Genomic DNA, 20,003 nt, shown 5'->3' with positions numbered 1-20,003 from the left:
CATAAAAGCAGCACAAACATTCATGTATCAACTTCCGAACTTGATCAAACCCTAACATTTTTAGCCATATTTCTTTCAGGATCATTTGTTTAAAAGAAATGAAACATTAAGCTACCATTGAAGCCCTTGGGTAAACCACTCAGATTCTAAGTTCTCTCCTGCCTGCCTGAATCCCTCCCTCCCTTCCTGAAGGATGTCATTACAATTTTATTTGGTGTATAGCATTCCCATGCTTGTTTTATATTTTTTACTATATATTTATATACCTGACTACATTATATAATGTTACTTTGCAGGTTTTATAAAAAATTCTGTCCTTTCTGGGTTTTATTTAACTTTGTTGTTGTTGTTGAATAAGTTGAATAAGTTATGTTGCAGCTAGGGAGGAGTGCCCATGGTGAGAAACTGTAGAGTGACTCAGTAAGAGGGTGCTAGAAGGAACCTATCATAGGAGTTGGACTTCGGGTGACAACTGAGGAGGGTCCTAGGAAGCAGAGCTTTGTTCTGAAATGGATGCTGTGAAGAACCAGGGATCATTCCAAGATTCTTTGCCGAAGGATGTCTTTGATAAAAATTTCTTTGCTATGTAGTATATCAAGTGGTTCTTTCTCTTCTTCCCCTTTTATATGTCTTCTAATATAACTGTAAGGGTTTTTTCGAGCTTTATTGAAATATAGTTGACATATAGCATATTAGTTTCAGATGTACAACATAATGATTTGATATGTGTATATATTGTGAAAGGTTCACAATAAGTGTAGTTAACACCCATTACTTCACATGGTTACTAATTTTCTTCTCATGCTGAGAGCTTTTTTTATTTAGATTCAATTAGCCAATGTATACTATACCATTAGTTTTTGATATAGTGTTCAGTGTTTCATTAGTTGTGTATAACACTCAATGCTCATCACGTCATGTGCCCTCCTGTTGCCCATCACTGAGTTGAGAACTTTTAAGATCCACTCACTTACCAACTTTCAAATATATAATACAGTATTGTTAACCAGAGTCACCATGGTACATATTAAGTGCCCAGGACTTATATATCTTATAACTGGAAATTTGTACCTTTTGACCAAGGCTTTTAAACTTCATAGAAATGGTACCCCAACCTAGCATCCTTTTGCACCACACTTTTTAGACTGGACACTATGTTATTGCTCAGCATGGCATTTTGTATGTTTAGCTCCATTGATTTATGCAGCTTTAGTGAATTCATCTTGACCACGTATGCCCCATGCATAGATAGATCACAGTCTTTTTATCCATGGTCTTTTGATGAGCACCTAGCTTATTTTTTCAGTTATTTCCAATGGTATTGTGATGGATGTTTTAAATATGTCTCTTGGTGCATGTGTGCACATGTCTCCGGGGTATATTCCTACAACCGTACATATTTTAAACTTTGTTCAATGTGGTCAAATGCATTCCGTGGTGACTTTACTAATTAACTTTTTCCCCACCATGGGATGAGACTTCCCACTGCTGTGTATCCTCACCAACACTTGATATTGTCAGACTTTTTAAATTTTTGCCAATCTGATAGGTAAATGGAATCTTGTGGTTTCTATTTGTATTTTTCTGAATTATTTCCTTTTAGGAAAAAAAAATTTTTTTTCTTAGAAAAAAAATCAGAAAATACTAATTACCATGTTAGCATTTTTTTTCTCTACAACTTAGGAAAATGCCCCTTAGGGATTTTTCTCTTCTTTCTTTTTTTCCTAATGATGAAAAGTGATTTGATGAAAAGCGATTCTACATAGAAGGAGAGAGAAGGCCCTTAATATGTTGTGGTTACAAAGCAAGCCATAGGTCACTTAAATTGTCTCTTTATGATTGGCAGAGGTCTTGGTAAGAGAATCTCTGGTTTAGGAGAAAGTCAAGACTGACAAGAAGATAACATTGCTACCTGCCAGCTGTGCTGCTTGAAAGAAAAGGTTGCGACATACATTTTCCACTGGCAGGTTGTCACACGTATCATTTGCAAATAGACGGAATATGAATACCAAAGACATAAATATTACACAGGCTGTTGAGAAGTGATAGGATCCAAAACCAGACCCTTTTTTTCCCAAGTGAATAGACCATCTGTTGAATTAGAGGTGTTACTAAGCTTCTGTGTTTACGGGACTTTCTTTTTTTCTATGCAATGATCCTGAGAATGTACTTCACTGGCTTTTATTTTTACACTATAACACATATAATTCTCTGTGATAACTGAGTCAGATTTCCAAATGAAAAAAATAGTTCTTAGTAACATACCTTTATAAGGGTAATTACTGAAATTCTTTTCTCCATATCATTACTCTTAATGGGTTACTGAGATCACATTTTAATTTCCAAACATAATTTTCATCTTAGGTTAAGTGCTTAATACTTCAGCATGGCTAATCTCCTTTTACAGGAGATGCTTCTACTTGTAATAGTTTGATGGATGGGTGGTCCAGATTTATGTTTCCTGCATAAGTGAGGAAATGACTCAAGGTAGAGGGTCGTGGTTGCATAATAAATCATTTGCATAGGATTAGAATGATGCTTTTTTAACTCTTGCTCCTGCTTGGTGCTTCACTCACAAGAGTAATTCCTAAAATTTCTGCCAATATGTAGTTCCTGGCGATGACTCATAACTTAGTCCAGACACCAGAAGGGCAACTATTTGGGAAACAAGTTGAAAGGGACCTTTTTCCTGGCTAACTCCCAAACAACTTAGGGACAGGACCCATTAGGGATGGGTCACTGGGATGGTGAGTCACTTTCATTGGTGCTCCTTTTCTGGGTGGAAGCAAATACACTAAGACCCACTGAAGTTCTTGGTGCCTAAAAGGTATGATTTCTCTGAGTATGGGAAAAGCTATACCTCCCCTAATACGTTTATTTAGTCCTATTTTATTCTGGGACATTCTAAATGATTGTTTCTGTAGTTCCTTAGGTCACTCAGATTCAAATTTGCAGCCAACTTCTAATAACACACATACCTTTGGCCCTTATTATTGTGCTGGCTTTATTCTTTTCTGTGCTTGTTTGCTCTCATTCTGATTCCTCATTACCTTATTTTTTCCCATTATGGAGTGTGTACTTTTATAAGCTTCCCCAAATCCTTCTGGAATGAAATTCTCTCCCCCAAGCAATGTCTTAGACAAGTTTTACTGAAGGACTCCCACAAATAATAGTCAGGCACCGTTGTAATGGACTTTCACAAATAAACACCAAGGTTCTTGTTGACTTACTGTATTTAAGCCAAGTTAGTGAGGTGGCAGCTTACAAGTAAGTTCTAGTACATCAAGACTCAAAGCCAAGATATTTCCTTACATTAAAAGTTCCCTCCTGGAGGGGAAGGAATAAATAAATATCCAGTTCCAGATTCCTTTTCAGTTGGGAATATGTGGGATCATGAGTAAAGGTACTGTTTTCCAAAGTGTGACCTATGGAATGTTCATTCCCAGGAATCTTATATAAAAGCAGGAAGAAAAAGAAAAAAAAAAACAATTAATATTCTGTACTCAGGTTTGTGGAAATGTGGAATTAACTAAAGGTATTCATGTTTTTTACTGAAAAACTTCTCAGAATCTTTAATATGCAAATGTATTCTGGCTTTCCCAGAACAGGAGATGAAGCTTAGTTTCCTAAACTCATTTGGCCCCAGAGCTTGGTTTATGGAAATGCTTATGCTCCCCCACCCCCTACTCCCCCAGCCACAACCGCAGCATCACACTGGAGACCACCATGGTGGAGGGAGAAGAATCAGTTCTGCAGTTCATCCCTGCTGACCCCCCCACCCCCACCCCATGCACAGGCAGGTTTGAGTTAACTCCCTAAACTGCTGAGTGCTATCACTGTGGGTAATAATTAGTGCAGCACTTCCCTGACAAATCCGAAGGAATGCAGTGGCACAGGAGGAAATACCTCCACCCTTTACTTGATGCTAACAGATGTCACTGGATCTGTGGAAGGGGGCGGTGTCTCAGGGGAGTCTGTGGCTGATGGGGTGCAGCACAGTGACTCTCAACCCACTGGTACCAGGTCTTCTTGATGTTGGCAATCAACCCAGCCATACACCAATGTGGATCCAGCTTCAGATCAGCCCTGCCCAAAGGCTGTGGGGCACTTTCCTGGTTAGCTGTATCTAAGAAGAATTAGGAGACTAAGTTTTATAGGAGGAATGTTCTACAATGGAACAAGAATCTAGGGTTCATTTTTCTTTTAATGTTAGATTTGGAAGGAAATAAAACTCTTGCCAAGATTCTGTTTGCAGATGGCCATGACAAGGAAGATTTTTTAAAATGCAGTTGTGAACCTTTGTTACTGCTGAAAGACAAGCTTCAGTTGGTTACTATTAGTCCTGTCTAAGAAGACAAGTGGACCCCACTCACTCAAGAAGAGTTGTAGAGCTCAAGATTCCTTGCCAAGTGCAGATTTTAATAGTATCAGTGAGTATTTTTAAACTCCAAATTCAATCCATGTGGGAGTTCATTATCTGGCATGTATGGATTACAATTATTTCTCCTAGCCTTGAATCAAATAATTTTGTTTACAGTTTAAATAAATCAAGCCATGATCTTTGGAAACCATCACCCAACAGGGTCTCCTTAACCTTCAGAAAGGAAGGAGGCACATCTCTTCTGGAAACAAAGAAAGATGGGTTATGGAGCCCTTTGGGCTGACCATCAGTTCAAGTGTTCACTTAAGGATCAAAGAGGTAACATCCAAAGAGATAGCAAGGTCCTGAGTCTAAACTGCCATATCCCTTTATCCTAAAAATAATAATAAGCCAAATATATAAAAAGGGCAAGAATCTTTTCATACCTCCTGTAGCACCTGCAATTTTATAGCCAGGGTGTACATTTCAAAACCTGTTGGTTGTGGTACTTGGAGACAGCTCTGAGAATTTGTGGGAAAGCTCCCAGACACCATCTCAAAAGACCCAAGGTTTCTTCTTGGTCTCTGTGGCATAGAAAGATGCCATCCTTTTGAGCATAGGACCTTCTTACCCACTGCTTTAAGGATTAAGCATCTTGCCTCAGCTCTCACTGCCAGAAACAGTCTAACTTTTTGCCAAAGGATTTGAACTTGGAAAAGCACCTGTATGATGGAGCAAGACTTGCCTGGGGAGAATTGGGAAGAATGTATCATGGTGCCACACCCACGGAGCACGCAGTAGTTGAAGCACTGTACCAGGTAATATGGGTACATATTATGAATTACGAGGGAGAGAAACACCTCATGCAATACTCCTGACCATTCATTGGTTCAAGGCACTGAGATGGGAGGCTAGGCGGAGCAGCACAGCCCCGCTCGCTGCGTGGTAAATGACACACATGATGCAACAGCAGTCGGACGGGCAGTGGGGACTCCAGATTCCACGCGGCCTTCCCTCTCCAGTCTTCACAGTGCCTTACACAAGTTATCTGATTAATCTTCCTTGTGCCCTGTGAGGTGGCAAGGCCCATTATCCTCCATTTGGTAGATGTGGAAATAGAGACACAGAGAGGTTAATTGACCCCTGGTGATTTAATGAATCAGCATCAAAACCAGAAGTGGTACCTGTTTTTCAAATTCTCAGTCTGCTCACTCCAAGATATACTAAGACTTGGCTGAACAGAATGCTGTTTTCATTATATCATTATATCATGTCATATATCATATATCATGTAATTCTGGATCCATCTCTGGCACTTAACTTTTCATGTGACCTTAAGCAGATTGCTTGATCTCTCCGAGGTTATCTTCAAAATGGTCATAACCCTTGCCCTGCCTGTCCTATAGGACTGTCATGGGGCTTGTATGAAATGATCATTGTTTAATTCCACCAAAAAACAGGAAGTTTTTTTTCTTACCAATGTTTTACTCTTTATTTTCAAACATATGCTATTTGTATACATAATATTTCTGACAATTTAGGAAAACAAATGACTCCATATGCATTTTATATAATGAAATTGTGATGAGCTTTGAAAATAAGTGGTCTTTCACACACACACATACACACACACACACACACACACACACACACACAACCTAGAGATACATTCTTAAAATGTTTAAATGAAATATTTCTTATTTTTAAAAAAATAGAAGGATGAGCCTTACTTAGCACCTTACTCAGGGCCAGACACACAGTGTCTGTTCGGTAAATACTCACTGAATAGATGATGGCTGGATTCTCTCTGTGGATAGTAATTTCGGTGGTCGATATTATAGATGTCAATGTGTACTCGCTAGATTTTCAAAGAAACTGAGACCTAAATAGCCTGTAATAAGTATTACTGGTTTTATCAATATTGATTTATCCATTCTTATAAGGCACATAAATATAATGCAGTATTATCCATTGTACTTACTATCAGTTGAACTTACTGTATCCATTGTTATCTATTGAACTTATGGTAATATGGGATAAAATTTGAAATTTTGCCTTATATATAATAAAGATAAAGATGAATATTATGTTAAAGTCCTAGATCGTGTAGTCTTCCTGTGACTTTAGGGGTTCGTTCATTCATTCATTCATACAGTTAATAATTGTTTGCACTGTGTCAAGCATTGTGCTAAGAACTATGTAAGATTTTTCTTTCTTTCAAGTAGCTTATTCATCTAGTCTCTCAAAATTGCAATTTTATTGAGCTAGTGACTTTGCCTGAAGATTCAAAGTCATAATCAGTATTAAACCCTAGGCTAAAGTCTCTCTGGGTCACAAAGATTAAAAAAAAAAAAAAAAAAAAAAAGCCCTCATTCAGAGAGATTAGAATCAGGAAGAGCTAGTGTATTTGAGTTTACTTGGTGAAGAGTTGGGGAACAGGACACTTCCCCTCAGGGATCAGCTCTCTCCTCCAAATGGAAAGGGCCTGTGAAGAACCAGAATAGTCCAATGGGTTCCTGATATGACATCATAAAATAATTTAAAAGGCTAGGTTTATGTCATTTATATTTTTAATTATGTCTTAAAAATGTTGTTGAGATCAAAACTTGCCGGAAAACTATAAGAATAAAAAGACTTACTTTAATAAATTATTACAAATATCCTTCTGAGATTCATTTACTTTCTCATATTTTCTTTATTCTTATCTGGTTATTTGTTTATAGGTGATGTTTCTAGATACACTTGTCTCATTTTGTACTCTTGTCATGATGAGAAATTTGTTGTGGTGTTTCATGAGGAGACTTACCACTTAATTGCTCAGAAGGCCTGATATGTATTCTGCTAATGTGACCCTGTATCTAAAAAGTTAAGAAAACTATAACATGCCAAATGAATAACTTCGTATTTTAAAAAGGCAGAATTTCCTTCCAGGGTACATCATTCACTTCTTTACTGGGGTAAAGACCAAATTCCTTTCACCTGGAAACACGAAATACCATCTAGGTTGGGTTCTGACCAGCTTTGAGAAAAACACAAAGAAACACAGTGGAAGTTCTCCAATATCTACCATTATTATAATATCTACAAATGTCACCAAGGCAGCCTACAGAATGCTTCCTAAGCCTAATGATGCCAAATGGAAGCAGCTTCATTATTGAAAAGACTGTGACATTTCTTTCTTTAATAATACAGTAAATAGAAAACAGCACATTTGTGGATAGTGCCAATGAGCAATGTGCTCCTGAATTTATTATGGAAGGGGGCCAAAATTCTCCTGTGGAGATGAAAAAGGAAAAGAAGTAAAGGAAGATATTGGGGGAAATGTGAGTAAAGAGATACAGGAGTTGGTGAAGGGGGAGTAGCAGGAGAAAGAAAAGAATGGAAATTGAGTCAAAAGAGGGGGTGGTCAGTGGAAAGGAAAGAACAAAAGACTGAGAAATAGAGTAAAGAGGATATTAGGGATATTAAGTAAATTAGGTAAGATGAAGGAAGAGAGAAAGAAGGATGGGGAAGATGTGAAAATTTAAGAAGGGAGCAAGGCAGGAGAGGGAGAGGGACAAATATAAGAGGTCATCCCCCCAGGGGTTGGCAAACGAGAGCCTGTAGGCCAAATCCAGTCTGTTGCCTTTTTTTGTAAATCAAGTTTTATTGAAATACAGTCAGGCCCTGGCTGCTTCCATACTGCATTGACGGAGTTTAGTTATTGTGATGGAGACAGTTGAGTCTCACAGCTAAAAAATATTCACTGTCTGACTCTCCTGCAAGTTTGTAGTTCAATCCTGTTGTTGGTAAACTTTAATGTGCATCAGAATTACCTAGAAGGCATGTTAAAATAAAGATTGCTGAACCCCATCCCAGAGTTTCTGATTGAGTAGAGTGGGATCTCAAATTTTTATTCCTAGTACGTTCCCAGGTGGTGCTGATGCTATTGGTCCGGGACCTGTGCTTTGAGAACCACTGCTCTAATCTTTACATTATGTCACAGAAGTATTGTACTGAGTAAAGAATTTTGTGAAGAAAGGGAAAGGGAAACCAAACCTGATCCCCTTTTTAGGTAAACATAGATGTATAGGTTTATATCACAATTCTTTACGAGTATTTTTTTTAATTCTTAAACTGACTCTTTTAATAATGCCAGTTTCATTCTTAAAACAATGAAAACTGAATTTGATTAGTTAAAAGCTTAGCTAATCAGTGATTTATTCCTAAAAATATTTTATAGTTTGATTTGATTCAACTCCCTGAAACAATGTTGGAATCCGTCAATGTTACTATTATGTAGGTAATATTGACTGTGTCTATTTTATGAGAATAACCTCTCCCCTCCCATGAGTGTTTGCTCAGACCACTTCACTGACTCTGCCTGGAGCCCCTGAGAAACTAAACCATAGGTGAATTGGGATCTTGCTTACTACTCGCCCACCTCACTCTCAGAATATACTATAGTCTTCTGCTCCAATTTCCCCATGGAATTGCAAGGGCTTCGATACTATTCCTGCTGGAGATAGTCATGAATGTTGTTCTGAGTGTAAGACCTCTGGGAATCATGATACCAAGGAATTTATCTTGCCTTAACCCTCCATCCGAAGCCCCAGAAATGGTGTGGTTTTTTTGTTTTGTTTTGCTGTTTTGTTTTGTTTTGTTTTGTTTTGTTTTGTTTTGTTTTTTACTTACAAGTAGTGCTGTGGTTTGCATGGTTATGGTGTTCCTCTACGTGTGTCCTTAAATTTGTGCTCTGGCTGTGAATGTGGGCAACCAGTTTTTAGCTCTAACTCTGCGTGCTCCATGCTTGCTGCACGGAAGTCCTGTGAGGGATCGAGAAACGTTTCTCTTTTTCCTGCATCCTAGCATTTACGGACATAAAGAGAAACATGATTTGGGAACCTGAAAGTGCCAGAGACACCTTCAGAATAGAATGAGTTCAACTTAGAATTAGCAGCTCTTTAAAATGTGTGATGGTTTGATTCCACCATTGCTCTGAGTGGTTACTTCCTGACACACACGTAACCGAGATGGGCAGAAGATGGGGAAAAAATCTATTCCCCTCCCTCAAAAACCACTAAATAAAGTTGAATTGTAGTTAGTTTTAGAGCATCTCCAGATTACGTGAAACAGTTTCTATGTATGAGAAACTATATTATGGGTATCAAGGAAGGATGTGACATAAATGTATGTCACTAGTCTACCATACTATGGTGAATGAGTGAACACTTAAATCAGTGATTGTTGTTGCAACAGATTTCCTTATCTTAATGAGTGTGTGGTTCTTAGTTAAAAGGTGAAATAAATAATGCAGGCATTCCATTCTGTGCATGGCACTGTGTTTACTATAACATGTTCACACCCAAACCAATTCCTCATTTGCATGAACCCATTGTAACAGGTTAAATATCAGTTGTCAGAAAATTCGTGTGAAGTATGAACTGTCTGTACTTTGAACATTGTAGGAACTTTTAAAAAGTTTTTAAAGCAACCCTGTGATGAATTTTCCTATAAAGAAGTCATATCTATAGTAATCACAGTGAGGAGTCTTGTGGGTTTAAATGCTTCCAAGTTCCTCTCTAATAATTTGAAAGTTATAATCAATGCCAGAGGAGCTAAAATTGAATGTCATGTGCCATCTCTTTTCAAATCTTCTTCCCATGATGTCTTTTCCCTTTTTTTTCCTTGTCTTCCTGTTGTGATACAGCTTCTCGTGAGTTGCTGTTGTTCTCAGCACTGCCTGGCTCAGCTGTTCCATCACCTCGATAAATGGCACACGGCAAAGGAGTCATCAGCTTCTGTTGCCCTGCTCGCTGCTTTCCATTCAAAGGACCCACTGCATGTGTTTGAGATCAAACAGGAATAAGACCATTTGCAGACCCCCACTCTGGGAGAGCAGCTGCAGTTGGGATCTGTGCAGTAGGGTAGATCACCATTAGGGCTGAAATTTCACTGCAGAATTATAAAGGTCTTGCTGTTACAGTCCACTGTGGCAGAATTTTGATAGACAGATGATGTGAGAAGTTAACGGGCAATTTGACTGACTCTCCAGCTCATTCAGCGAATTGCACTACAGTGAAAACAGGGCAGGTCCACCTCCCAATGAAGTTTTCACTGGGTTTAATGTTAGGAGAGACGCTGGTCTTTCTAGTGTCAAAAAAAGATGCATCTTAGAAGGTAGTGGTGAATAGTTTGGTGGATTTAAGGTTTTTCCAATTTCTTCTGAATTTCTAAAACTTTAATTCATACCAGTCTTATTTCATGTATTAGTTTCTTATGGCTACTCTAACAAATTACCACAAACTTAGTGGCTTTAAAAAAAAATCACTAACTTATTGGAAGCAGGGTTGGGAGATGGGTGAAATAGGTAAAGGGGATTAAGAGGTGAGAACTTCCAGTTATAAAATATATAAGTCATGGGAATGTAAAGTACAGTATAGGGAATATAGTCAATAATATTATAACAACTTTGTTTGGTGACAGAGGGCAACTAGACTTACTGTGGTGATCATTTCATAATGTATATAAATGTCAAATCACTATGTCGTATACCCGAATCTAATCTAGTAGTATATATCAACTATGCTTATATTTAAAAAACCCACCAATTTATTATTTTACAGTTCTGGAGATGAGAAGTCTAAAATTTAGTCTTAGTGGGTTAAAAATTAATGTGTCAGCAGGGCTACATTTCTTCTGGAGGCTCTAGGAGAATTTGTGTCCTTGCCTTTTCTAGCATATAGAGCTTGCCTGCTTTCCTTGGTTTTTGGCTCCTTCCTCCATCTTCAAAGTCAATGGTACACTATCTTTCAACCTCTCTTTTTTTTTCCCTCTTTGCTTCTGGCCAACTTTCTTATTACCCCTTCTTTTGTATTTCCAATTGTCTGTATGTAGAGCTGTATTTAAGTGACTTAGATCAAATTTATATCTGTTATTCTCTCTGCTAATATATTAATGCATACTTAACTGTGTTGCTCTCACTATTTTCTTTTTTTTTAACCTTTCCTCTTTCTTTTTGCAATGAAAACAGACTTGTACTGACACCCTTTTTGACAGATTCCTGTAGAAGTTAAGGTTTTGCTTTTTAGTTTTCAGTTTGGAATTACTCTTATAGTTTCTAAACCTGCCTTTTTGAAAGCTCATTGTCTCCATATATCCCAAAAAGAGGAACATAGTGTTTTAATATTAGACCTAATGGCAAAAAAGTTAATGCTTTACAGTTGTCCTGTTTCTTGACACATACATGCCATCATCATATTTTATAAAGCAAATGTTAGAGTGAAGGTTACAAAACCCTTTACTCTTGCAGCTCTTGTTTTCTGTGATCTTAATTGGGAGAATTTATTTATTCAATTATTATTGGTTTTTAAATAGGAAAAAATATTGTGTGTATAGGATAATTAATCTTATTTATGTTATGTTAAATTTTGAGGAGACCAAAAATATTTCCTGGTATCAGGAAGATTGGCTGCATTTATAATGACTTTGATAACAAAAGAAGACATGTACATTGTGGGAAAAAAATAGTTACTATATAGTTAAATGAAAATAAAAATCATGTGAAATATATCTCTGAGGAAATCCCTCCAGGTTTTTTTGTTTGCTTGTTTTGTTTTGTTTCAAGATAGAGAGACAGAGATAGTGAGAGAGAACATGAGCAGGGAGGAGAGGGAGAAGCAGGGGGCCCCATACAGGGCTCAATCCCACTGAGCCACCCAGGTGCCCCTGTTCCAGATTTTTAAATATACTTACATTTATATATTTTTTAAAGATTACAACTATTCTGGTCATGCTGTTTGTGATCTACTCATTTTAATTGGCAAGATATTATAACTATTTCCTATATTATTTGACAACATTTTTATTAGCCGTATTGTGTTTTATCATATGGATATACTGTGATTTATTTTTAAAACACAGACATTCTTGCACCTAATTCCAGGAAAAGAGATTTGTAGGGCAACAGGCATTTTTAGATTTTTTTGACACATTAGTGGACCCAGATAGTCATAATCCAGAAGGTAATTTCACAAGACAAGAGTTACTACACTTCCTTCCCTTCCAAGGCAAATGCCATAGTGATGTAATTATTGTTTTTTGTTTTGTTTTGTTTTTTAATTTCAGGTTACCTTGCACCTCGAAACCTTCCTAGTACCGGCTTCTTCCCATTCCTGCAAACCCTACTCTGTGACACAGACTCTAAATGCAAAGACACACCCTATGGGCCAAAAGATCTGCTTCGTAGGAAAGGAATTGATGACGCACTATTTAAGGACAGGTAAGGGCCTTTTCCAAGTGTGTTCAGTTGTTTTGAGAGATCAGAACTTGTTTCCTTATGAGAGATTCAGGAAGCCCTCCTGGGTTAGATATACGACTTTATTTTCTATATCTGCAAATGTGGTGATGTAAATATGAATGAACAATTTGGGTACACACTGGAATTACCATGTTTATGTGGGAGTAAGCATAATCTATTTTGGATGGATTACCCAAACTTGCTTTTTAAGCCTTGTGGCCAAGGCATTCCTCTTTAACTTCCTCAGAGATTCTCGGTTCTACCTCACATTGTCAGTGACACATGTCCTAAGCTTGATCACAAACTTCAGATACAGGGCAATGTTAGGGGTATTATCTCCTGGAAACTTGACATATTTATATTACTCTACATGGTACTTCCAGATGTAACAGACACCAGGAGATGCAAATAAGGAAATTAAAGTTTTAGAAATCGAGGGTGCCTGGGTGCTTAGTCAGTTAGGCATCTGACTTCTGCTTGGGTTGCCATCTCGGGGTCCCATGACCAGCTGAGCACCTGGCTCCGCATGCAGCGGGGAGTCTGCCTGTTCTCCTCCTTCTCTCGCTGCCCCTCCCCCCACTCGTGCTCTTTCTGTCTCTCTCAAATGAATAAATAAAGTCGTTAAGAAATAAGTGAATAAAGTTCTAGAAATGAAAGCAATAAAATTGAAAGTATACTTAATAAATAACAACCTTTAAATGAGGTTCATGTCTATCCTATTTTGTGGTGTAAGAGGCAACTGAAGAATAAAGATAACGTAGACCACTTACAACCTGACTATAATCTCAATTTTCTGTCCTGGGATTCTAAACCTAAAGAGACTCCAGGAACCCACCTGTCTGTAGAACTGAAAACAGTATTGTTATCCGAGTCAGCCATGAGCTAATTCTGGCTAGAGATTTTTTTTAAGTGTTTCTCAAGGAAAGATTACATTTATCTCTAATCAGAGATACTTGATTCTGAAATTTTAATTTAACTTCGTTGGTATTTACACCATTTCTCTATTAACATTATCATCATGATTTTGGTCATCGAATAATATGGGTGATACTTTAATAAGAGAGAGCAACAGCAAGCTGTTTAGTGTAAAATATAAACATATCAAGAATTGTCATGGACAGTAGCTCAGAAAACGCAATTGTTTAGTTGCTAATTCACATTGGTTTTGTTGTTTCAGTAAGTTAATGAGTCTTCATGCTTAAAACATTCTGATGTTCTTTCATTCATTTATTAATTTATTCAAGAAATAATGACTGAGAAATTTCTATGTGCCAGGCACCATTCTGGGCACTATGACACAGAAGTGAATCAGACAAATCCTCTACTCTCTTGTTACTTGCATTCTAAGGAAAAGCAAGCAAAAAAATGAGCAACCAAATAAATAAATAACAGAATTACTGATAATAACAATTGTGCTAGCAAGAAAAGAAAGCAAGTTATGGGCTAGATGTTGAAAGTTAGGAAGTCAATAGGGTGGCAAGAGAAGGCCTCTGCTAGCAGATGACATTTGGGTAGAGACCAGCAAGGACAGGAAGAGACCAGCAACATCATATGAAGAGAGTGTTCCAGGCAAAGCAGCAGCAAATCATGCTCAGGGGGTGGGTGATAAACCTGACCATTTAGAGGAACAGAAAGTTAGCTAATGTTAGTGAGAAATGATACAAGGGGTAGCGAATATGTCAAACAGAAAGACAGGACAGAGAGCATGCAGAATCAAACATACAGGAAAAGGGAAGGGATTTGCTTTTTATTTTTAGTATAATGAGAAGCCATTGGAAAGTGTTAAGCAGGGAGATGACATGACATATTATGTATGAAACCAGCATGTTCTAAGTGCATACAAGCATTACCTCAACTAACACCTGCATTACCCCTGCAAGGGGACCAAAAGCTAATGAGAGCCTGTACCCTCTTGTGTAATCAGAGTAGAGCTAAAATGGAAGCATGACCTCTTGGTTGTTCAACTAATTCATAGATGGTCTGCGTGCCCCATGTGAGTGGTGAATTAGGTATGATCTGTGCCTATGTTCTAATAGAAAAGGGAGTATTTTAAACCAGTCATCATCATGGAAGAGAGTGCAATGAAGAGTACCAGAAAGGTAATGAAGGAAGACACCTTCCATATTTGAAGCACAGAGAGCTTTCAGGTGGAGTGATCAGGTAGATCTTCACGAGGGGGTGGTTCCTGAGAGAGACGTTTCATGAACCAAGGGTTAGAACAGACTTGGAAATACTGATGTTCCTTATTAGCAAATTGGACTGCAGCTCTCTCTGGGGCTGTCAACTTTATATCTTTTTTTTTTTTTTCATGAAGGACCAAGTTACAACGAGGGAAATTGTTAACAATATCTAAGACTTATAAATGTACCTTCCCCAAAAAGAGTATTTTTCTGTGTGATATCATAGAGAACCACAGTCACAGAGTTGCCTGAGATGAGCCACTGAGTTGGTTTTGGAACTAGAGTTAAAGTCCAGCTTTATTTTATCCTCCGTTGATGATTCTCTAGGCGGATGACCATGTGCACTTTTCTTTGTTTTATTCTAACCCCCAGGTAGTTTGTCTAGCTCAAACTGTATATTGCTGTATATTCAGTATTTTCTCTAAACTACCAAGTAATTGGAACTTAATTTAGAAAATTATGTTCAATAATAAAATTGCATTAATGATATTTCCCACCATGCTATTAACTTTTATGGTTTATACAGCCATGCAGTGAAACTGGGGCATGGCTACTGGGTAAGCGGTTCCACTAAATTGCTTCCCTTTGGTAAAGGAAGATTCACCAGCATAGCTTCATTAAGAAACAAAACAGTCTTCTTTTTCTGTTCTGTAAGTGCAGGGAAGAAAATGCCATCTTTGGCCTCATCAAAAGAAGCCCACCATGTTTATTTTAATAGACTCCTCTTCTTGAAGACGGGATCACACTGCTGCCACTACTTGCGGGCCAGTCGCCAAGTGTTTTGATGTTTTTGCATCGGCACCAGCCTTCTCTTATTAAATTCATACTTCTTTAGGCATTAGCTTCAGGATGAGGTGCTTTGAAATAAAAATCCAACACCATACTCAGCATCAACTCTAACTACCTGGCTGGAAAAAGAAACATTACATTTATGGTTTTCTTGCTCATTTATACAACTGATGATCCAACATCACAGGACTTACCCTTGCGGTCCTTCCTCCCTCTGCACTGCCTCTAAGAATACATCAGAACAGTGGGAGCCCCTGGCTGTGCCGTCTTTCACACAGCTGGTGAGCAGCGAAGGTCACCCTCCAGAGCTCACAGGGTCATTATTTGGAGAAGTGGTTCAGCATTCCTGAGAATCCCGTGGGAGAACTGCCTCTATGGATTCGCTCCCTGTCTCTGTCATGCCGACACACATCCTGACCTGTGCTTTCCAAACTCATGCCTCTGCTCCTATTGGCTTACACGGAACTTTTAATAGAGTTAACCGTAAGTTATTCAGGGATAATTTTATGTTTATATTGTTTAAAGATTTCATTTTTTTTTTATTTATTTGAGAGAGAGAGAGTGAGTGTGCGAGTGCAGGGAGGAGCTGAGGGAGAGGGACAAGCAGACTCAGCACCGAGCGCAGAGCCCGACGTGGGGTTTCATCTCCCAACCCTGAGATCATGACCCGAGCTGAAATCAAGAGTCAGATGCTTAACTGACTGAGCCACCCAGGCGCCCCCAGGGATAATTTTAAAATGCCAAGGCTTTTGTTTAGTGCTGGAAACTATGGTTGTGTTTAGAAACTGATCTAAAGATACCATTAGGAATGTAAGGTAAATGGAAGTGGAACAGATGTGTGTCCACATTTGAAGATAAGGGTGACGAGGATGTGTAGGTCTCATACTGTGTTAACCTCAGAGTAATATATAACCATTTTGTAACCATTTGAGAATCATTTAGTCATGTAAAAATTAAGGGCTAAAGTTTTGTCTATCAAAAAGCAAAGTGGGGAGATATTAACTGCCATGCAAGCAAAATTGTTAATTCGCTGAGTAACAGTGTATTGAATGTGTACCGTGTGCTGGAGACTCTGCAAGTCAGGGCAGATACCAAGATGAATAAGGCGTGTCCTGTGCTCTATGCAAACTTACAGTCCAGTGGGAGAAAGAGACATATGGACAGGTAAGCAGGTAAATTACCATATAACATGGTAAATGTGATGAGCATTTGTTTAGGTCTCACTGTGCCCAGAGCATGAGACAACAAAGGGTGGGAGATATGTTATTGGAAAGGAGAGAGGTTTGGGTGGAGCGATGTCTGGAGAGTTCTCCAGAGGCCTGTAAGTGTGTGATCATTAAGGACAGAGAAGGTGGTAGATCATGGACTAGAGGAAGCTGTGTTTGACATAGGCCACAGAGAAAGAATCCCAGAATTTAATGGAAGTGAGAAAGAGAGGCCCTTGCATGGCTTGGAGGAATAGACAAATAGTGATGGAAAAATTTATAAATTCCCTTGTAGTGTTGCCAGATTAATCAACCTGTTTTAGGACTAGGTAGAACATACTTTGTGTAGTATCACCTGAAAGATACTGTGATGTTATCTCCCCCATATTCTATTTGTTTCTGACACACATCTACCCCCTAAGACATTTCCTCATCTGTCCATCATAGTACCTTTAAAAACTTTTCAAAGGTATTAGTTCAGATACATATCTCCAAAGTTCTTCCTAAGAATATAAAAAATATCCTAGGACAGAGGAACATACTAAGACATTTTTAAAACTTAACATCTTAATAAAGGTTTTTGGATTGGTTGGTGGGCCACCTAGAAAAGACATATTTTAAACGTGGGCAAGCAGGGATTATATCTGAAGCACAGATGACTCTGAAAGAATGAACATGAAGATGAAATAGAAGATAACAATGAAAAAACTTAAGATTTTCCTGTGAATGGCATCTGCTTGGTTGTAGCCAAGAAGGACAGCTGCATCAACGCAGTAAGGGGGCCTCAGTGGCATACGGCGTCTTTATTTGTAGCTAGAAGTCAATAAGGAATGTTGTCTGAAGCTGAGATCAGAACTGGCCTAGAGCACATCTCCTGTCTTCTTTCCAGGTGCCATTATATACCTGTGTAATTATTATGGGGAAAAGGGGGGAAACTATAGAAAGTTTAACTAACCCTTAGAGGCAAAAAAGAATGTCAGAATTTTCTTTCTAGGACTTGCCATATGTGTCTTCCCTGAAAGCAATTCTTTTTATAGACAAAATTTACCATGGCACACATGGATACCACCTACACAGGTAATCTTTTCCACTCACAGGAAATAGACATCCAGTATGAGTGCATAAATTCTACCATTATAATGATATCTATAAATGTGACATTTCACAAATGTTGCTGTTGGTAGACATGTCTGAGAAGATGTAAAATCTACTCTGGGCCTAGTTTCCCTTCCAGTATCTTAAATTTAACATTTGAATTTGAGTTATTTCTTTCATTGAATTCCATTCCAAAATAGGGACCTATAAATGCCACTGAGGCAGAATCTACTTCTTCAGCATCATACAGGAGAATCCCTTAGACATCTCCATGGTCCTATATAAATGTCTGGGTCCCATAAAAGGTAGTTAACTGATCCTATGGGCCACTTGGAAATGTAATTCAGGCTTTCTTGCCCCACCTAGAGGGTTGGATTTTCTGGACTCATGTGAGCCTGTGTGCTGGATTCAGGGGGTTTCTAAGTTTTGCATTTGCTTTAATATTCTTCCCAGAAATACCCAGTATGAGATAGATTCTCTGAGACTTCCTCAGAGCTTTTGGAGTTCTTGAATAGGATTTTTGGTTGTTGTTGTTGTTTTTTTTTTGTTTTGTTTTGTTTTTTTCATTATCTCTAAGCCAAGCAACCTCTAGGAAGTTGGAATGATTTTTTTTTTAAAGAAAAAGCATTTTTAAAATTTTAAGTCAATTAATTAACATATAATGTATTATTGGTTTGAGAGGTACAGGTCTGTGATTCATAGTCTTGTATAATACCCAGTGCTCATTACATCACATGCCCTCCTTGAATAGGATTTTTAAGTCTCCAGAGTTCATCCTAGGGAGTGGGAATGGGGATGAGTCATCACAGAATCTTATCTGTAATAGTCTATTGCAGGGTTTTTCAACATCAGCACTATTGCTACTTGGGGTCAGATAATTCTTTGTTGTGCTGCACATTGTAGGATGGTCAGCAGCATCCCTGTCCTTTACCCCCTAGATCACAGTAGCACCCCCCCCCCAGTTGTGACAAGGAGAAAACACATCTCCAATCATTGCCAAATGTCTGCTGGGCAGGGGGCCAAAATTGCCTCCAGTCAAGAACCACTCTGCTAGTGAAAAGGTGAAGGAAAATGTTTAAGGTAGGAAGAGCTTTGAATTAAGGTTGTGATTCTAGAATCTTGCTCTATATGAAACACAAATTAGATCTCTGATTTAGCAGACCCTGTCATGTGTTCTCATTGTCCCCTGTGCATATCCTTACTTAGCTATTATTATTAGCTCAAATAACTATCATTATTAGTCAAATAACTCCTTATTTGACTATTCCATTATGTTATATATGTAGTGGGAATTTAATAAATGTTGGTGAGTTAATCAATAAATATGGTAGGTACAGTGCATGATTATACATTATTGTCTGCCATGCCATTCCTGGGTGTTTTCTCTTTAAGGACCTTTGCAGAAAAAGATATGCAACAATGGAGGGCGGGCTAAGTAATTAAAAATATATGCTTCCTTAGCTATCTGTTCTTCCAAATGCTATTCCTTATTATCTGGTATTCAGTGATTGCCACGTGCTAGGCATCCTCCCATCTGCCAGTGCAGTACACTGTAGTCTTTTCTGAAGAATTATATAGCTTAAGAACGGAAAAACTAAGGGGCACCTGGGTGGCTCAGTCGTTAAGCGTCTGCCTTCGACTCAGGGCGTGATCCTGGCGTTCTGGGATCAAGCCCCACATCGGGTTCCTCTGCTGGGAGCCTGCTTCTTCCTCTCCCACTCCCCCTGCTTGTGTTCCCTCTCTCGCTGGCTGTCTCTCTCTCTCTGTCAAATAAATAAAATCTTAAAAAAAAAAACAGAATGGAAAAACTAATCATCACTACAAATGAAAAACTCCTTTCATAAGTAAACTTATAAATAAATAATAAAATGAAGAAGAGATTACAAAACCCTGGGTGAGATCCTTTTCCTTGTCCTACTCACTAGCCAATGCTTACAGGTCCAGATCTGTGAATAATAAGGGCACATCCATTTGGTGTCCGGAGATTTTGAAGTTTCTAGTATTCCAGAGGGATTATATCTGGAGCACGGATGCACACGAATGGGACCTCAGCTCCATCCTGAAGACTGTGTCTGTGCCATTATTTTTTGACAGTT

General features: G+C 38.3%; 1 protein-coding gene across 3 annotated transcripts in view; it reads left to right on the top strand.

The window, feature by feature from the left end:
* ABCA12 (ATP binding cassette subfamily A member 12) overlaps positions 1-20,003 on the top strand; it is a 218,662-nt gene that overhangs the window by 87,950 nt on the left and 110,709 nt on the right. For all 3 annotated transcript variants that reach the window (XM_087866525.1, XM_045806142.2, XM_087866554.1), the window contains one exon: positions 12,467-12,620. In XM_087866525.1, coding sequence (XP_087722651.1) covers positions 12,467-12,620 — 154 coding nt within the window. The remainder of the gene's footprint in view (positions 1-12,466; positions 12,621-20,003) is intronic.

Source organism: Ursus americanus, chromosome 1, assembly GCF_024610735.1.
Source record: "Ursus americanus isolate L20-20 chromosome 1, mUrsAme1.1.p, whole genome shotgun sequence".
NCBI classification, from domain to species: domain Eukaryota; kingdom Metazoa; phylum Chordata; class Mammalia; order Carnivora; family Ursidae; genus Ursus; species Ursus americanus.
This window is presented reverse-complemented; position numbering and strand designations above follow the sequence as displayed.